The sequence below is a fragment of the Castor canadensis genome, chromosome 6 (genome assembly GCF_047511655.1).
Source record: "Castor canadensis chromosome 6, mCasCan1.hap1v2, whole genome shotgun sequence".
Classification (NCBI taxonomy): Eukaryota; Metazoa; Chordata; class Mammalia; order Rodentia; family Castoridae; genus Castor; species Castor canadensis.
Genome location: NC_133391.1, coordinates 122,339,262 through 122,357,112, shown reverse-complemented (window position 1 = coordinate 122,357,112; position 17,851 = coordinate 122,339,262). Strand labels below are relative to the sequence as shown.

Genomic DNA, 17,851 nt, shown 5'->3' with positions numbered 1-17,851 from the left:
AATTGTAAACATTATTATATCTTTAGCCTTTGGATATGATGGAAAGTGCAAAATTCCCAAATGTTTGAAATGCGCTATTTTGAAGTTGGAAAGATTTGGTCATGTGGAGTTGATCAGTCCTCCTAGGGAATACTTAGTAATGCAGCTTCTTTTAGTGTTAAATGTTGCAGTTAAAATTAATTTGTGGAGCTTTTCCAAGATAATACTTTTAATATTGAAATAAGTAATATGGAATTGCAGTAGTATGAAGACGTGCCTCCATATATTTCTCACCAGATAAATTATTTTGGTATGAGGGAAAGAATACAAATAAGACTATAAATACCCATAAATATGAGGTATGACTATTAAATTATGTTACATTTAATAAATAACAAGTGGAAACTTGCATTCGTATGAACACTATCCTTTGCAAAATGGTTATCTTGAGAGACTAAATGCTTATTTGAATGATAGCATTACTTAGAGCATGTATTTGGAACACTAATTGCCTTGAGAACTAGCAGCACAGTTCTTTTGTGTAAATCTTCATTCTTTGAAAGTGGATTTGATTTATGGTGTAGTCAAAACTCATATGCAAACTAGTTGGATAATGAGACAAACTGGCACCACACTTGGAAAAATATGAAGTAATAAGACTTAGTTTATTGGAGGACTCCCAAGCTAATTCTTGAAACCCTAAAAATGGTATTGCAAGGCTGCATTGGTCAACAGAGGTAACTTTTCAATAAGCATGTGAGAACAGGGTGTGGTGGCACATGCCTATAGTCTCATCTACTTGGGAGGCTGAGCCAGGAGGATCCTTGCACCCAGGAGGCCAGTTTGGACACCATGGTGAGGTACTGCCTCAAAAACTATGTATATGCATATGTGTGAATATACATATATATGTGTATATGCATATGTGTGAATATACATATATATGTATATATGCATCGTATCGTCTTAGAGACAGCACTTGTATCCCTCTGTCATCCTGGCAGCTCTCTTCACTGACTTAGGAGTTCTTCATTGAGTCCCACAGCTCTACAGAAACTGACTTTGTACTTCTTTGTCATCCAACATAACTCAATTTTAATCCTGAGGCCATTTTGCTGGTGTGTAGTTGTCCCAGGTGCCCTGGACTTACTCTGGTAACACTTGGATTTGGCCCTATTTCTATTTATATCTGGCTGGTTCTACCTGAAGTAAAAGGGGCTCTCTTCCTATGGAAGCTTCTGGGCACTTAGTTTCTCTAATATGCCAAGGTTGGGACACTCACTCCTACCACTGTGTCACTCAGTGTGCTACATTGCTGATGGAACTATCTGATAATGTATATGATGCAATCATATCAGATGTTAACATTTTTGTTACCCTTGCTGCAGCCATTTTGAAAAACAGATTTTATTATGGTTAATAAATAAAATGTTAAAAATACTACCAAAACCTCCCTGCCCTCAGTCCTCTCTCCTCAGAAGACCCCTCTCTGAGTTCCACTGGTATTGTTCTCATGGAAGTTCCTGTCCATAGTGACACCCTTGAGCCTGGTGTGTTTTGAAATTCATTTTCACTTTTACAAAAGTAACATCATCTCTGTACTATACATAATAGCCCAGAAGCAACTGGACTAGCAACTCATAATCCAATATATTAGTATTTCTACAGCAACCTGAATCAGCATTCACAATAAGTAGATTAGATACATATTTTGAATAACTTCCCTTCAGTTCAGTTGACTATCTGTCTTCCAGAATGGTTGCTGTATACTTACAAAATGCACTTCGGGGTTTGTGGGTTTTGAAATCTTAAGATACAAGAATATAAACAGTGATTTGCCCGTGAGACATACGTTTAGATTTCTTTCTTCTATTTTGATGCTGGATTGAACCCAGGGCCATATGTATGTTAGGCAAGTGCCCTCCCACCAAACACATCCTCAACCCTGCGTATAGATTCTTAATTCTGTTTTTCCATTGATAAGATCCTTGTCTCTGCTTTTCTGCTACTTGAATTATTTTTCAGATATCTTGAATTGACTTAGTTTTTTGTTTGTTTGTTGGTTGGTTTTTCATAGTGAAATGTTTAAGGTTATGCCTATTTGTTTTGAATAAAGTTTTGGTTTACTCTTCAGTTTTTCTTGTAGTATTCTCATTTTTATGGTTTATAACATAATTTCATTATATTATAAAATTCCCTCTTCATCTCAGTATGTACTTAGTAAGACATTTTATAATTTCAAGGTATTGGGATATTTTTAACCTCTAGTCATTAATTTCTAGTGTTGTTTGCATTGCAGTGTTTCAGAATTTACAAAGGATGCTCTTTTATAATGATAGGTTTTTTTTTTAATTAAAAAAACACCCCAATGAAGAAATGGTCACATGAATCAAGCAAGGAATTCTCAAAGGAAGAGGTACAAATGGCCAGTAAACACATGAAGAAGTGTTTAAATTTCCTGGTTATAAAAGAGATGCAAATCAAAATAACAGATTTCATCTCACCCCAGTTAGGATGGCCATAATCAAGGGTAATAACAACAACAAATGCTGGCAAGGATGTGACAAAACAAGAACTCTTATACACTGCTGATGGGAATGCAAACTAGTACAACCACTATGGAAAGCAGGATGGAGATTCCTCAAAAAACTAGAGACAGAACTGCCATACAATCCAGTGATACCACTCCTGGGCATCTAACCAAAAGAATGTAAGACAGGATACAGTAGAGACACCTGTACACCAATGTTCATCACAGCACTATTCACAATAGCCAAGCTCTGGAAACAACCCAGGTACCCTACAACTGATTAATGGATCATGAAATTGTGGTGTATATACAAAATGGAGTATTACTCAGCCATAAGGAATAATGACATGTGGTTTGGAGGTAAATGGATACAATTGGAGGACATCATGTTAAGTGAAGTAAGCAAGGATCAGAAACACAAAAGCCACATGTTTTCTCTCATAGGTGGAAGACAGACCCAAAGATAAACATATATACAAAGACAGGCATGATCATATACAAACTCAGATGTAGAACTTATTGGTAACAGTGGAACTACTCTATGGAACTCAGGGAAAGAGGGAAAGGAAAAGAAAATGATAGAGCATCAAAAATATCACATAACAATATGTGAAGGCTGAGGATAGAAAGATGTGTATTGAAAAATGGGGCCTGGGAGGTAAACAGGTAAGGGAGAGTAATGGAAGGGATGGGACAGACCAAAGTAAAGCACACCCTCAGTGGGCATACATTGAGACACCCCTTTGAACATCAATTTAAATATTAATAACAAAAACCAGGACTGTAAAACAGGAGCAGTGTGGAGGGTGTCATACTAGTGGGAGGGGGGAGGATGAAGGAAGGAGATTAAGGTGACAGTATATGGAAGGTGGACTTCATACACCTATATGAAACAGAACTAAGAAACCTCTTCCAATTGATTTAAGTGGGGTGGGGAAGGGATTGAGGGGGAGAGACGATGGGTGCAATGTAAATAATGTATAATATAAGTCTAATCGAAATTGTCACTACAAATCCCCCCATATAATGAATATATCCTGATAAAACAAAAGCCTACTAGAACAGACATTTTCAAATGAATGCTGTCTTTCAACATATAATTATTCTATCCATTTTTGACTTATTCAAAAATTCCTCAGTGTTTTTTATTAGACTAGCTTACAGAGTTTACCTCTCACTATAACTGAAAATAACGAGTTTCTTTGTTTTATAGTTATTTATCTCAGATGGATTAAAAGCAGAGTCTGGTAGCTGTTCACCCATTCTACATTAACATTTTCCAGGTGTTGAGAGATGATTTCAAAAGCAAATGTAGGATACAAGAATGTAAACAATGATTTGCCTGTGAGACATACGTATAGGTTTCTTGATGCTGGATTGAACCCAGGGCCTTGTGTATGTTAGGCAAGTGCCCTCCCACCAAACACATCCTCAGCCCTGTGTATAAACTCTTAGTTCTGTTTTTCCATTTATAATATCCTTGTCTCTGCTTCTCTCCTACTTGAAATAAAAAACTCATTACTGAAGATTTTTTTTTTAATGTGATAGTCTCAGCTCTCCTCCCTCAAAAAGAAAGGAAAAAATTTCAATCCCAAATTTTAAACAGTGGCTTTACTGAGAAAAGCTGCTGGACACACTGATAGCAGTTTCATTGAAGGACAGCATGCCTTATGTAATTTGTTATTTCCCTAAGAATGCTTGTGAGCAGCAGTAGAAGTGAGGCTACCATACTCAGATAAGAACTAATCTGTACTACAAATCTTACTCCAGTGGTTACCTTCTTGCCTTGGCTTTGACTAGATCATGCCCATTTTCTGAGTCCAGGTCTTATCCAGAGAAAAACTGACTTTGGGGAAATTGTCCTTTATAGACAAATGAGGTGAGTTCTAGAAGGCATATTGACCTCTCAGAGAGAGCACCAAAGTATACACTTAGGTTGTTGTTACTATAATTCTAACACGTAAGTATAACATATAAAATGGTGGTGCCACTAAGGTTAACCCTTTGATCCCCTCTTTGTTTCCAGTATCTCTTTTGGCAGTAGTCTTATAACTTTACTTTGATTTGTTTCAGTCATCCTGTTCCTCCCAGGAGAAGTTGCATCAGTTACCATACCAACCAACGCCAGATGAATTACACTTCTTATCAAAACATTTCTGTACCACAGAAAGCATTGCCACTGAGAACAGATGCAGGAACACGCCAATGCGCCCCCGTTCCCGAAGTCTCAGGTGTGTGGACCTGACCAAAACTGTTATTTACTTGGATTATCTGCTTTCAACCATTTTGAGTGAAAACCTTTCATCCTTTGACTCATGTCTATGTTAGTTGATTTATGAGCTGCCATAGATATAGCGTAATTTTTTTCCATCTATAGGTGGCATTGTTAATTACCATTGAAAGGCATTGTATTATTTCTTTTAAATTTTCACACTTTGCTAATTGCCACAATAGCAGTAATCATGATGGCCTTAGGGAGCTACCTGTAAAAACTTCTACGTATTGGAAATTCCTATGCCATCTGATCATGGTATGAGAGCAGTTATTATTATGTGAAGAGGGAGAAGCTTGGTGGAAAAATAGGAGAGTATTTCCCCTGACTTCCTGTTATAAAAGCTCACCCTGACTTTTTTATTCTTTCCAGCCATGATAAGTCTTACTTTCTCCTGGGTTATGAACACGGCTTCAGAAGTTCGCATCTCCTGAATTTTGTGGTTGTCAAATTTAGTCTTCTTGACATTGGGTTGAGCTGGTTGCATTTTGACTTTGTGTCAAATAGTGTGTATCACAGGCTGCTTCTTTAGGAAGCAGATTCTAAAATAGAGGTACCTGTTCAGGGTGTTTGTTAGGCAGTGCTTTGGGGATCAACACCTGCGGAAGGGAAGGGAGGAAGCAGGACTGGGCAGTGGGAGAGTCCAGCTGCACAACAGGCCTTGTGGCCTCAGCTCCTCTTGACCTCTCAAAGGTTTTTCCCTTTGTAGCTGTCTTCATTCTGTTTCATAAACTAATAGTGAATATGGCCACCTTGGATAATGGTGGGATATGTTAAAATTGTGAGATGCAGAAGAAAAGACACCGATCTTTTTTTTTTCCCCCCAGGGGCATTGTGGTTTACCATATGGGTGCCATTTTTTTGTTTTCTTAAAGAAGTTCCTGGGGTAGCTAAAATAAGTTGTATTCCCTCAGGATATAAATATCCTAAAGTTATACCACTGTATCCTACCAGGAAGAACACCGGCTGACTTTTGAAGCCTCTGTTTCTTCCTTTTTTTTTTTTATACATTTGAGAATTGGGAAACTACTAGTGGTTGCATTTTTATAAGACAGTTTTGAAGCCATTTAACAAAACTGTTCTATGCTCCAAATGTCTATCATTTGATGATGACAATGTTTGTCAATGTGACGACAGTGAGTAGAACTAGCTAGGCAATTGAAAAGATGTGTCATCTTGATTTCCTCTGCTTGTGGGCATCTCTACTTAAGTATAATTAAAGAAGTAGAATGTATAGGAATATTTAGAAAAGCATCTCATTTTATTCTGCCTCACCAAAGTGTCTGAAAATTGGATAGTAGAAAGGAAGACAGACAAACACACTTAAAGCAATAAAATAAGCCAAAATTTTAAAGCAGTCAATGTTGATCTTTTGATTCTCTTCCTTTGGTTAGGTCCACGTCTGTCCAAATCCTCCTCATGTGGGTCATTGATGGATGTTAAATAAATTTAGGAATTCCTTTTAGTGCTTGGCACACTGCAGATAGTACTTGATAATATTAGTTTTCTGTCACTTGGTATGCCTCTGTTTCTTACTGTATATAGTGCCTAATGCCTACCTCAGCATCCCTAATAAATATTTGCTAGACTAGAAAATGGATTTTACTATGACACAGTGCCAGGGAAGACTCTCTGCCCTTTCCAGTGCTATGTGGCAGAGCGCAGGTGTAGGATAAAAGTGTGAAATTACAGTTAAACATGTCCTAGAGGTTGCTGTTTGTAGTCACCCTGTTTTGTTTTGTACTGCAATTCATTAATTGGTTTCCACAACTTACACAGGCTTATCTTACACGCAGAATATAATTTCAATTTGAGAACATTTTCTGAACTAGTAGTGTGACTATAATTCTTTTTTTTAGCATTTTATTTCTTGAGCTTGCTTTGTGAATCCTATTGAGAGTGCCTCTGTTTGCAGGTATGTATGTGTACATGTGTGCTAATGAACTGATTTTGTAGTTCATTGCCTAACACGGCATACTTTTCATATGAAGGTTGCATAGTTCTTTTGACGTAACTGGCTTTTTATAAATAAAAAGCTTATTTTCATTTCATGCTGTGGCAAGTTTAAAAGGGTAATTTGCTTTGCTTGCAGCCCTGGACGTTCCCCCGCCTGCTGTGACCATGAAATAATTATGATGAACCATGTCTACAAAGAAAGGTTCCCAAAGGTAATGAATTGAATTTAAGGTGCCTAGCATCTAAATGAACAGGCAACATAGGTTTAGCCTCTGTAAGGTGATTTTGTTATAGGAAGTAAAGGTCCAATCCAATAGTGACTTGTGTTAAACCACATTGTAGCCTTCGCAGAAAGAAAAAATAACTAAACAGATGTGAAAGTACCAGCTGCTAAAAACACCACTCTGTGTTGAGCTGACTTTAAAGCAAATACTGCTGGTATGCACCGTGCACTGGGCAGGCCTGGGGGCGGGGTGGGTAGGAAGGGTCTGCTCTCCAAGGCTCTGCAGTCTTTCTCTCTCTTGTGCCCATGTTCTGGACCTGTTGTAGAATTCTCAAGTGCATTTCATTTTTTTCCTTTCTCAGAAGCCATAGATTACTGTGTCATGAAAGTTGCTGTTTTTCTTTTTGAACCTCACCTCCCTTGTTCCCATCTTTTCAGTCATCACATTTGTAATCCTACTGCTGTAAAAGGGAACGTACAGGTGCAATGTTCCCCACTTAGCCTGGTAGAATGAATGAATTGAGCCAAACAATTTGTTTCCAAATCCAGTGACCTCCGTCACCTTGCCCGGGTCCCACATTTTTCCCAGCAAAGTATTTCTACATGTTTGGGAAAAGGCTACTACCTCACTTTGTCATCCCCGATTCCCACCCACTGCCTTTATGGCCCTAGGCACACGAACAAAGGGAAATCATTGGTTTCATAAATCAGGAGTAGAGGACTTATTATTTGTAATGAACCCAACATTGATGTCATTGATTAAAACTTTTGGCTATTTATCACGTCACCTGCTCTCCAGGGAAACAGGTACTAAACACATGTAGTTAAGCGGGTTTAGACTTTAGAGGGGAAGAAGGAATCTTCCATATATAATTCATGGAAGCCAAGAATGTTGATTAGGCAACAGGTGATCAGAGACGGAAAGGAAATTTAAACTTTATTTTCCAGGGGAATCCCCTTGGCCTTTGCACTCACGTGGCTTTTCAAAGGAAGGATAATGCTTGTTCCTGGTACATTGAAACCTAGACAAGAACACACTCATGGCTCACACTGAGGAACTATAGCAGTTATACTGAGTTTTGAGTAACTAACAACTAGAGAAATATTTGATATTTTTGACAACCCATCCGAAAGAACCCAGGAACTAACAAGAAGGCATAACCATTCACAGGTATTTTTGAAGCTATTTCAGAAAGCTGACATGGACCATCTTACATTTGATGGGACATTGGAAGAGGGTTAGCATACTGAAATACTCATTTTCAGTGAAAAATCTTTACTCTCTGTTATTTTTATATCACATGATGAAGTATTTGTGTCCTCTCCCTCCTCTTCTTCTCATTATTTTTTTGAGTAGTTTTAGCTTCATAGCAAAATTAAGTGGACAGGTTTTCCGTATACCCCCGTCCCACACATGCAGTCTCCCCCTATATTGACATCCTCCGCCAGAGTGCGGTCAGTGAACTCATGAACACATCATTATCATCCACAGTCCATATGTACGTTAGGACTCACTCTTGGGTCTGTACAATCGATAAACTTGGACAAATGTGTAATGACATGTGCGCACTTCTATGCTGTATCACACAGAAGTGGTTTGTTTTGTTTTGTGATGCTGGGGACCAAACCCAGGGCCTTGAATGTGCCAGGCAAGTACTTTATCACTGATCCACAGCCCAGAAATGAGATTTCTTTTAACTTTAATTTTCAGAACTCTGTTTAACAACTTGTGGATGTCTGTGAAAATGGCTAGGGAAAGGTAATGGTTGAATTGTTCATGTTTGTGTCTCCTTATTTTACACCTGTGTGTGTATGTGTGTGTGTTCTCCAAACAGGCTACAGCTCAGATGGAAGAGCGTCTTAAGGAAATTATTACCAGCTACTCCCCTGACAATGTCCTTCCCCTAGCAGATGGAGTGCTTAGTTTCACTCACCATCAGATTATTGAACTGGCTCGAGATTGTTTGGATAAATCCCACCAGGGTCTCATCACCTCGAGATACTTTCTTGAATTGCAGCACAAATTAGATAAATTGCTACAGGAGGTAAGAACCATGTGCCATGCATATAAAGTTTTCTGATTTTTTTTGCATTTCTGTTGAAAAAAGACTGTTTTATGAGACCATTTGCTTACAAGTGGTAACTATGAGATTAAGTTCACATTCCAGGGAAGCAAAGAAGAAAGAAAGAACCCAACTGATTGCTGCTTGCCATAAGTTAATTCTGGTCATTATGTAGAGTAAGAGGAAGTTAAGATAATAACCTGGGGGCCCAACAGTCTATGACTCTAGGATAAGTGGATTGTGAAGGATTTTGAAGCAGTGATTCTTCCTTTCCATTACCCATAAAGCTATAAATTGCCTGAGTGTGTGTGTGTTATTTGATGGTTCTATCTAGTTCTAATATGTGCAAAAGCTAAATGGAAAATTGCTAGCTTCTTCCAGGCTGTGTGTCCTATTAATTAACCTGCATGTGTTGCCGGGTGTTAAATGGCAACCTATATTTTCATTAGTGTCAGTTCTTCCTTTAACAACATATCCAATTTCCAAAATGGCAGATAAACACAGGACCTGTCTCTGCCTAATACTTGCATGCTTAGCTCCTGCTAACAGGAGGGGGTGTGTGTGGTGGGATGGAATTAACACATGATACTGCTCTTCTGACTGAAATTGATCAGCCACAGCCTCCAAGGGAAACCTATTTAGCCTATGTATTTGGATTTATAGTATTTCTGTATCTTATGGGGTATAAATTATTCCTATGTGCAAATAATCATAGGTGGTTTTTTTTCTAAGAATGAATATGTAAATACTTGCATAGAACTGAAGGAAAATACTAGCCTCCTAATTTTTGAGAAATCTACCTGTCCTTGCCCCCCTGCTGAATTTACTTCTGGCAAGGTAAGAATTTTCTTATCTTGTCTGGCTGCTATAGCCACTTATTCTTACCTGTCTTATCCAAACTTCCTGACAGAGTTTTCTCTGCTGTTTCCATTTCTCACATTTCAACTTACTGAAGTCTATCAAAATAGTGCCTCTCAGTCTGTCTTTAGGGGCAAATACACTGGTTTTGGTCCTCGTTACTGTTTATTTCATCTTGGCATGGAACAATTCTCCAGTAAACTAAAATGAAAATGAGTTTACAAAGAAAATGAGTATGTACTTGGGTATCCTAACCATATACACTTACTGAGAGTTGCTGAATGGTTACTCTCAATGGTTGTATTATCTCAGCATACTCTAATAACAGAACATGGACTGCCACCAGTCCATACTAGAATATTAAAACTCTGAGAACAAGGATCTTATCTGCCTTGTTCACATAGAATGGTGGACAAACATTTAGGAACCTAAATATTTGTTTTATGAGTGGCTACATAAAACCTATGCTTTGTGAGTGGAATTAAAAGCCACTCATAAAACGAAATTCAGTATGTCCTTACTGTCATATCCACTGGCCATGTTACTGGAACAGACCTATTTTACTATAATGCCCAAACTCTGCCCCTTCTTCACTCCTTTAATATATTTCACTTGGTACCTCTCTGTCCTTTTCTTTCCTGCCTTTTCCTAGGGTTTTTCTCCCAACTCCTGTTTTCCCCAAGTTAGTTTTCCCACAATCTCATCCTTGTTACACTGCTTCTCTCTCTTGATGATCCTGTTAACTGTCTACATTAAAGATCTGTGGATTCTAGCAGATTCCAGTTCATATCTCAGAGAAGCAGTGTTCTCTCAAGATTTCACATTTAGCTGTCTGTTTGCCTATTGAACATCTTTCCACTTAGCCCACTGAAGTGCCAGTGGGCAACACCGGCCCTTCTCAACTAGACTTAGCATGTCCTCAGGCAAACCTGTGTCTCAGGCATACTTTGCACCACCATCTTCCAAGCACCTGCTGGGACTCCTAAGTCCTACTATGCTCTTTCTTCCTCTATATTAAGCCACCACCAACCTCTCAGTTTTCTTCCTGAATCTTCTCCAACTTTTCCTTCCTGTTCTATAACCACTGCCTAGCTTAGACCCTTATTCTTTTTAATCTGCTTCCCTCCAGTCATAGACCCCTCAAATTTATACTTCTATGCAGCCCCACTTCAGTGTTCCATTCTAAGGTAAAACACCATAGCGTGGCCAATGGCTGTGTACCCCTCTCAGTGCATTTAGCCACAGTGTAGTATAACAGTCTTTCAGAGGTGGGGATTGGGAGGGGACATCACTTTACCAGCAGACATTGGGCTCTTTGAAGACAAAGGGTCATCTCTAATTCCCTAGTATCTAGCTTTGTGCTGATTATTGATTCCTTGGTGACTGTAGAAGGGAGGAAGGAAGAAAATGCACAGGGAAGCATGCCAAAGTACTTGATGAGTTATTGTATAGCATCTTAAATCTAATCTTCTATTCTTTTTAATCAAATCATCTTCCAGAACATGCTGGAAATACCATGCTTATTACTGTGTATGAGAATACCTTGAAAATGGTATTTGTGAAATGGTACGGTTTTGAACAGAAGAGGTAACTAGAGAGGAGAGGAACTCTGTAGTGAGCCTCTGTGAGATATTCCTTCCTGAATTCCACAGTTCCGTTCCAGTACATTATCATCATCACCAGATTATTTCTGTTTTTCATTCCTTCATAGGTATTCCCTGAAACAGGTAGAATTGGTATGCAAAGCTTATTATATTGAAATCCCCTACTTACTTTTGTTATGTATGACAGACTTGCCAGATTGTTTCATGGCAATTAAAAATCAATCTTAGAGTTGCAAAGATCATGGGAGCGGGCCATGTGATAAAACTGTTGATTTTTAAAGAAATTGCTCACGGGGTCAGAGAAACATGTATATTATAGCCTAAAGGTCATTGTTGGGTATGAATAAGAATGTTGTCTTGTTCATCTCCACAGATATATAGCTTCCTTCAGTCCTTGTGTAAAAATCAAACCTATCTTCAGAGTCACATTTATAGTCTCCCTCCAGAGCCTGGAGCTAATCTGTTACAGGGGACATACCCTTTCAGACAGAGCCAAATTGTGGGAATTGTCTTTGGCATCCCCTAGGTGCAGCTGTCCGTTCTTAGCTGTGAAGTTCTGTATCCAGCAAGCCTGTCTTCCCACCAAGTTTCCATTTACAGTCTTTTGCAAACCCAAGGCAAGGTTCCCTTGTGGGGTTTGATCAGCTTAATTTGACTGAGGCCTTTTAACATCCTGAGGTCCTAGGTTAATTCTCCATGAATGCTTTCCTGTCTCTCCAGTTCTTTTTCACTGTGGCACCTTTAGACAAAGGAAATTGAAATACGTAGGATGCTCTAACCTACCCTCAAATCTGGGTGACAGTATTCTTTTTTTTAATAGTGACCAACACTTAAAATACAAACCCAGGGTATCCACTAGTGTACCCTTTTGGAGCTTGCTGGTAACAGCCAGGAACCAAGAATTTCTCTTCCCAGGCTATTTGTGTCATTTTGTCAAATGTAGTTTTAACAAATTTCTTCCCTGTCCTCCTACCCTTAAGGTTAGTAGATGAGACATTATTTCAGCTAGTGCAATTCCTGTGTTTTAGCCTTGGATATGGCTGATAATTATTAAAACTAAGAAGTTGGAATGAACTTTCTGTTTTTATGCTTTTAAAAATGGGATCTATGTAACCTAAATTGACTATTTTTAAGTTTTTCCACATATGAAACTGTTATTTTTCTTTAAAAAGGCCACCAAAATGTGCTCAAGTTCTTAGATATTTTTCTTTGTGCTTGAATTTATAAAATTATAATTATGATAGCAAGAAAAAACTTCAGTGTCTAGCCGAAATTGTCACCAAGAAGTTAGGAGAGGTTAGGTTTTTTTTTTTTTAAGGTTTTTTGTTTAGTTAAACTATAAAGAAGATATATAACCATATTTCTTAGCATTAGTTTTTGTTGCAAAATGAACATTGGAAATAAAATTTTAAAACTTTGAATATTTGAGGGGTGAGCATATGTGTGTGTGTGTGTATAGCACATTCTATTCTATAAGTATTCACCGATTGTCATTTTCCTTATTTTTTAAATTTGAGTGTGGGCTGGTTTGCTTTTACCTGTCATAATTTCTGTGCTTATGTTTTAGAACATCAACTTTGATTTGGTGGTTTAATTCAATGATTCAATATACATATTGCAGTCACATTTTCATGCATTTTATCTGCCAGCTCTTTTGTGGGTCATTGATGAAGAATGATTGTAATTATTTACTGCTGTGGCTATGAAATCATATATTGTACCAGCAGCACCTTGATACTTTTTTAATCCTTAGAGCAAAGTAAATCATAAAACTTAAAAATTATGAAGACCTAGAAGGAGCACGTACAGAAGTTCACATTAAAACTTCCAAAACTTTTGTCCTGTGCCAGCCTTCATACAGATATACTGGATGTCTTCAAGAAAATAGCACTGAAAACTTCAGTGACTATTAACTGAGTTTTACTCTCAGAATATATATTGTTGCGTAGGCAACATGCAAAATAAAATTTTAAAAGATTTGAAAATAGTTAAATTTTATTGAGTTGAGTGCAAAGTTATTTACTCAGTGGGCGAGATTGAATTTATATGTCTAATTATAAACATTATTTGGCTAACATTTGAAATAAGCATTGTGCACTTCTCACATGTACCAAACTAACTTGTGGACTAATTAGATTGCATATATGTGAACTATATTTCACGAACATGTTAAATGTCCAGGATAATTAAAGCAGTCCATTGTTATGTTAGCTGTTTCACACATCTGAGATGCCACATCTGGAGAACCCAGGTTCTTGACCAGCTGTCTCTCCTGGTACCAAGAACTTAATGTGCCATAAACTTTTAACGTCTCCCTCATTCCTGGTTCATGTTAAGAGCTCTGACAGTTGATTTTTAGCACAGATAATAAATCAAAAATTTGCAATTAAAGTTTAGCTAATAGAGCTATCTTGTAGATATAGAAGTTTAATATGTCCATTTATGTAGCAATAATGCCCAGTTATCAGTCTTTTAAGAGCACTTTCTAAATCACTTAAGTTTTGAGAATTTGCAATTATCTAATTAGCATGCTTTGCTGATTTTCTCTTCCATTTAATGGAGCAACTCTGCATTATCATTCTGTTCATTGCTTTTTCATAGGCCCATGATCGCTCTGAAAGTGGAGAATTGGCTTTTATTAAACAGCTAGTCCGCAAGATCCTAATTGTTATTGCCCGCCCAGCTCGGTTATTGGAGTGCCTGGTAAGTTGCCTTTAGATGTGGCTACATTATTTATTGTTAACTGTGGGAAAGTGGCAACCTTCAGAATGCTCCAGTTTCATTTAACTTCAACCACCAGTGCTAAACAGAAAGAGTCAGGAGGAACTCCACTTGTGAATGTGTATGATGGCATCCATATGTGACTTGTCCTCTCTGATTTTAAGAAAGAATTCTAGCGTGGGTGTTGTGGTAAGTGGTAGTCATATCACATTCTAGTCAAACTTGAAGGATAATCATGAGGTAATGTGTTTGACCTTATTTCTACATAATTACTTTATGTCACAGCTAATTTAAAATGCTTGCCGTGCCTTGTGTTTTTCGAGTTGCTGAGATTCAGAGAGCGGGAAATCAGGGATATACTAAATAGTGACCCATGGTTATAATTATTATTTGTTTTTTAAATGTGCCAGTTTAGAAATAATTTCTAGTGGGCAACCTATTTGGAAGAATTCAGAAGTGAAGGAGAGCACTTCATTTTAGCAATTTTTGACCAGTGATCATCTTCCTGTTTTAAAATTTTTGTTTTATGAAATTTTGATTGTGATTTCAATCAAAACTGTAAGCAAATTATGAAACTTTCAACTAGGAATTACTTTAAGGAGCTCTTAGGATAGCATGAAAATTCACTTTTAAGTTTTACTGGCTCCTAAAGTAACTTAACTGCATGTGTAATGCAGTTCTCAGCATCACACACAATTTGTGTGTGACTGTGGTACTTTGGTTTTATTGTTCTTTTAATTAACATTCAAAATATTTTACAGTATTGGAATATTCATAGCCCCGTAAATTTATACCTGTGCCTGATGAGAGACATTAGCAGGAGATCTTTAGGAAAAGATGGGCAAAACGGGATTTCCATGAGCACAGGAGCCTTAGGATCACAGAATCAAAAACACCATTTGGCATCAGGAGTCTCTGGAAGGGGACAGGGAAAAACTATTGTGAAAGCCATTGTGAGAACAGGACAACTGATGAGTGCAGTAGTTTATATGGCTTCTCCTGTTGTAGTTTTTGAATTATGTTCCACGTGCAGTAGTTTAATTTGGGGGAAAGTGCCATTTAGCATTAAAACTTGTTTTTTTTTTTCTGTACAATAGCAGATAGAGAGTAGATCTTGCCTTAAGAGAGAAAATTAATTTTTTACAGTAATCACTCCTAACCAGAAGAGAAAAAGTAAAAATAATGCCTCTTAAAGATAGAAACAAGTGGGCTCAGAAGTACCTTTGGAAATGCTGTTGGTTTCAGTACAGTTTAGAGCTCAGATGAAACTAGGAGTTTCCAAGTTATTAGGGGGCTTTTTCCCAACCTACCATCTTCTGCCTGCAGTTCTCAGGTTTGCCCGTCAGCCACTGCAGGTGTCTATAAAGGACCTTGAGTGATTACTCTGGCTTGATACTACTTCATTTGCAGTAAGCTTTTCATGTGGCCCTTAGAAACTCTCAAGTAATTATTAGGAGAGATTCCAAAGTCTGAAATTTTTCATTACGTACATACTATAAGCAACAGTTGACCAAAGAAAATAAAATACATAGGAAAAATGTATTACCAAAGTATTACAGAGGACAGGGTAACTGGAAGCCATTTTTCTTTCTTAACTATTGCATTATATAAATACTACTAATGCAATCTGGAGTTATTTAAATGGGTTTTTAAAAATAGATGAAATTCTTAGATTTTAAAACTTTGCTTTAAAAGCACAAATAAAAATTAGAGCTAAAGCCTTAGGTTCCATCTCCAGCACCACCCAAAAAAATGAGATGTAGAGGACCTGGTGGTACACACTTATCAGTTCCAGCTACTCAGGAGGCTGAGGTAGGAAGATCACTTGAGCCCAGGAGTTTGAGGCTAACCTGGGCAACACAGCGAGACCCTGATTCAAAATACAACCAAACAAAAACCAGTCAAGTGGGTTTTTTTCAGGGAGAGCATAGCTGCTTCCAAGTTCTGTTACAAAGAAATTGGAGATGATCATTATTGTTAGGTTACCATTGAAAGAACATATTGGCTTAGAAGATGAATAGTCTTCAGATAGGAAGTGAGAACTGCATACTTTTTAAGGCCATTTGCCTTGTTTCTGCATAAATAACCTACAACCACATATGTCCTGCAGTTTCATTATGAACAGGATTTATGTAATAAAACCTCAGACCATTTTGGCTCAAAGAATTATCTATCTATATGTGTTGTCTTCTGCCAGGAATTTGATCCTGAAGAATTTTACTACCTATTGGAAGCTGCAGAAGGCCATGCCAAAGAAGGACAGGGTATCAAAACTGACATCCCCAGGTACATCATCAGCCAGCTGGGGCTGAATAAGGACCCTTTGGAAGGTAAGTGTTGGCTGGGTTGACCAGCTACTTGCGCCTACCCTGTGACCTCTAGAAGAACTTAGCGACACCTCTTTATTTTTTCTGTTTTGCTGTCTCTGTTGAAAAGCCCCTTCTTGGGGATCAGTTGTGATGTGAAGGAAATAGCCATGGGTTGAGTCCTGAGGAGCAAATGAGCCTGCCCCAGTGTGTGTTTGCTAGAGGGGGCCAGTCTTGGTATCTTAGAGCCTGTCAGCCAGAGAGTGCCACATTGCCCCAGAGGGTTTGGAATTTGGTCTTCTCTGAGTACTTGTGCTTTTGCAAGCTCAGATTGACTGTTCTTGAAAGTACTTTAATTTTGTAAGTCACTAAAGGCGTTAATTAACATTCATTTAAAATTGACATTTAAATTTAATATCAGAATAATGCAACTAATGGTAGATTACTTTAAATTTGAGTGCAACACCAGTATGTATATTTTTGTCTATATGACTCAAGAAGGTATGAAACATAGTAGCATACCAGGGAGATAATGATAAAGGAGTGTTTATTTTAAAGCTTCTAAAAGGATATGTTATATTTTTTTGCCTACTTGATGCAGATGTGTCATTTTTTTTTTCCCCTTTGGTGGCACTAGGGCCTTGCTAAACAGGCACTCTACCACTTGAGCCACTCCTCCAGGCTCATATTTTTTTTTTGAGAAAGGTATAATTCTGTTAAACACAGAGAGTAGGAAACACCATGTTAATGATTTTTAAAGATCTAACATTGTAATGGCCCAACCTTTTCTGTTCATTATTGTTTGAGATTATTTATAAATCTTAGGTTTTATACTGCCTTAAAAGATTCATAAACGATCACTGACTCCCTCATTCTGTCTTCCTGGTTCATTAAATTGAATTTGGAAATAGCGTTTATCCTGCTCAATTGCTTGTGATGGAGGTACACACTGGCATGGTGATCTTTCCTGTCTAAAGCCAGGAGCTTGCTGCTCTCGGCCCTGCTCTCTCCTTTTCTTCCTGCTTTGTTTGCTCTTGTGGCCATCGTATCTTTGCTTCCAGTGAAATGATGCATGCATTACTGGGAGATAATGCCAGATAAATTTATACTGTACTGAAAGCAATACCACAACAGATTCATCACTTATCAGAGACTGGTGGCTGCTTTTCTGAAAAGTTCCCTGGAGAGAAATTTCCCCCCATGGCTTTTAAATTACCATCTTTACCTTTTTGAATCACGAGTCTTCAGAAATGGTTTAAATCAATGAAATAAAAAGGGCAGATGTTTAATGGTATTTAGATGAGTTTTAAAAAATCTCTTCAGGCATTACAAAATGATG

The 17,851-nt window shown here is 37.8% G+C and overlaps 1 protein-coding gene across 17 annotated transcripts in view; it reads left to right on the top strand.

The window, feature by feature from the left end:
* Nucleotides 1-17,851, top strand: part of Mast4 (microtubule associated serine/threonine kinase family member 4) — a 560,147-nt gene that overhangs the window by 493,366 nt on the left and 48,930 nt on the right. For all 17 annotated transcript variants that reach the window (XM_074077368.1, XM_074077366.1, XM_074077365.1 and 14 more), the window contains 5 exons: nucleotides 4,583-4,740; nucleotides 6,874-6,949; nucleotides 8,796-9,005; nucleotides 14,087-14,188; nucleotides 16,404-16,536. In XM_074077368.1, the coding sequence (XP_073933469.1) occupies nucleotides 4,583-4,740; nucleotides 6,874-6,949; nucleotides 8,796-9,005; nucleotides 14,087-14,188; nucleotides 16,404-16,536 (679 nt within the window). The remainder of the gene's footprint in view (nucleotides 1-4,582; nucleotides 4,741-6,873; nucleotides 6,950-8,795; nucleotides 9,006-14,086; nucleotides 14,189-16,403; nucleotides 16,537-17,851) is intronic.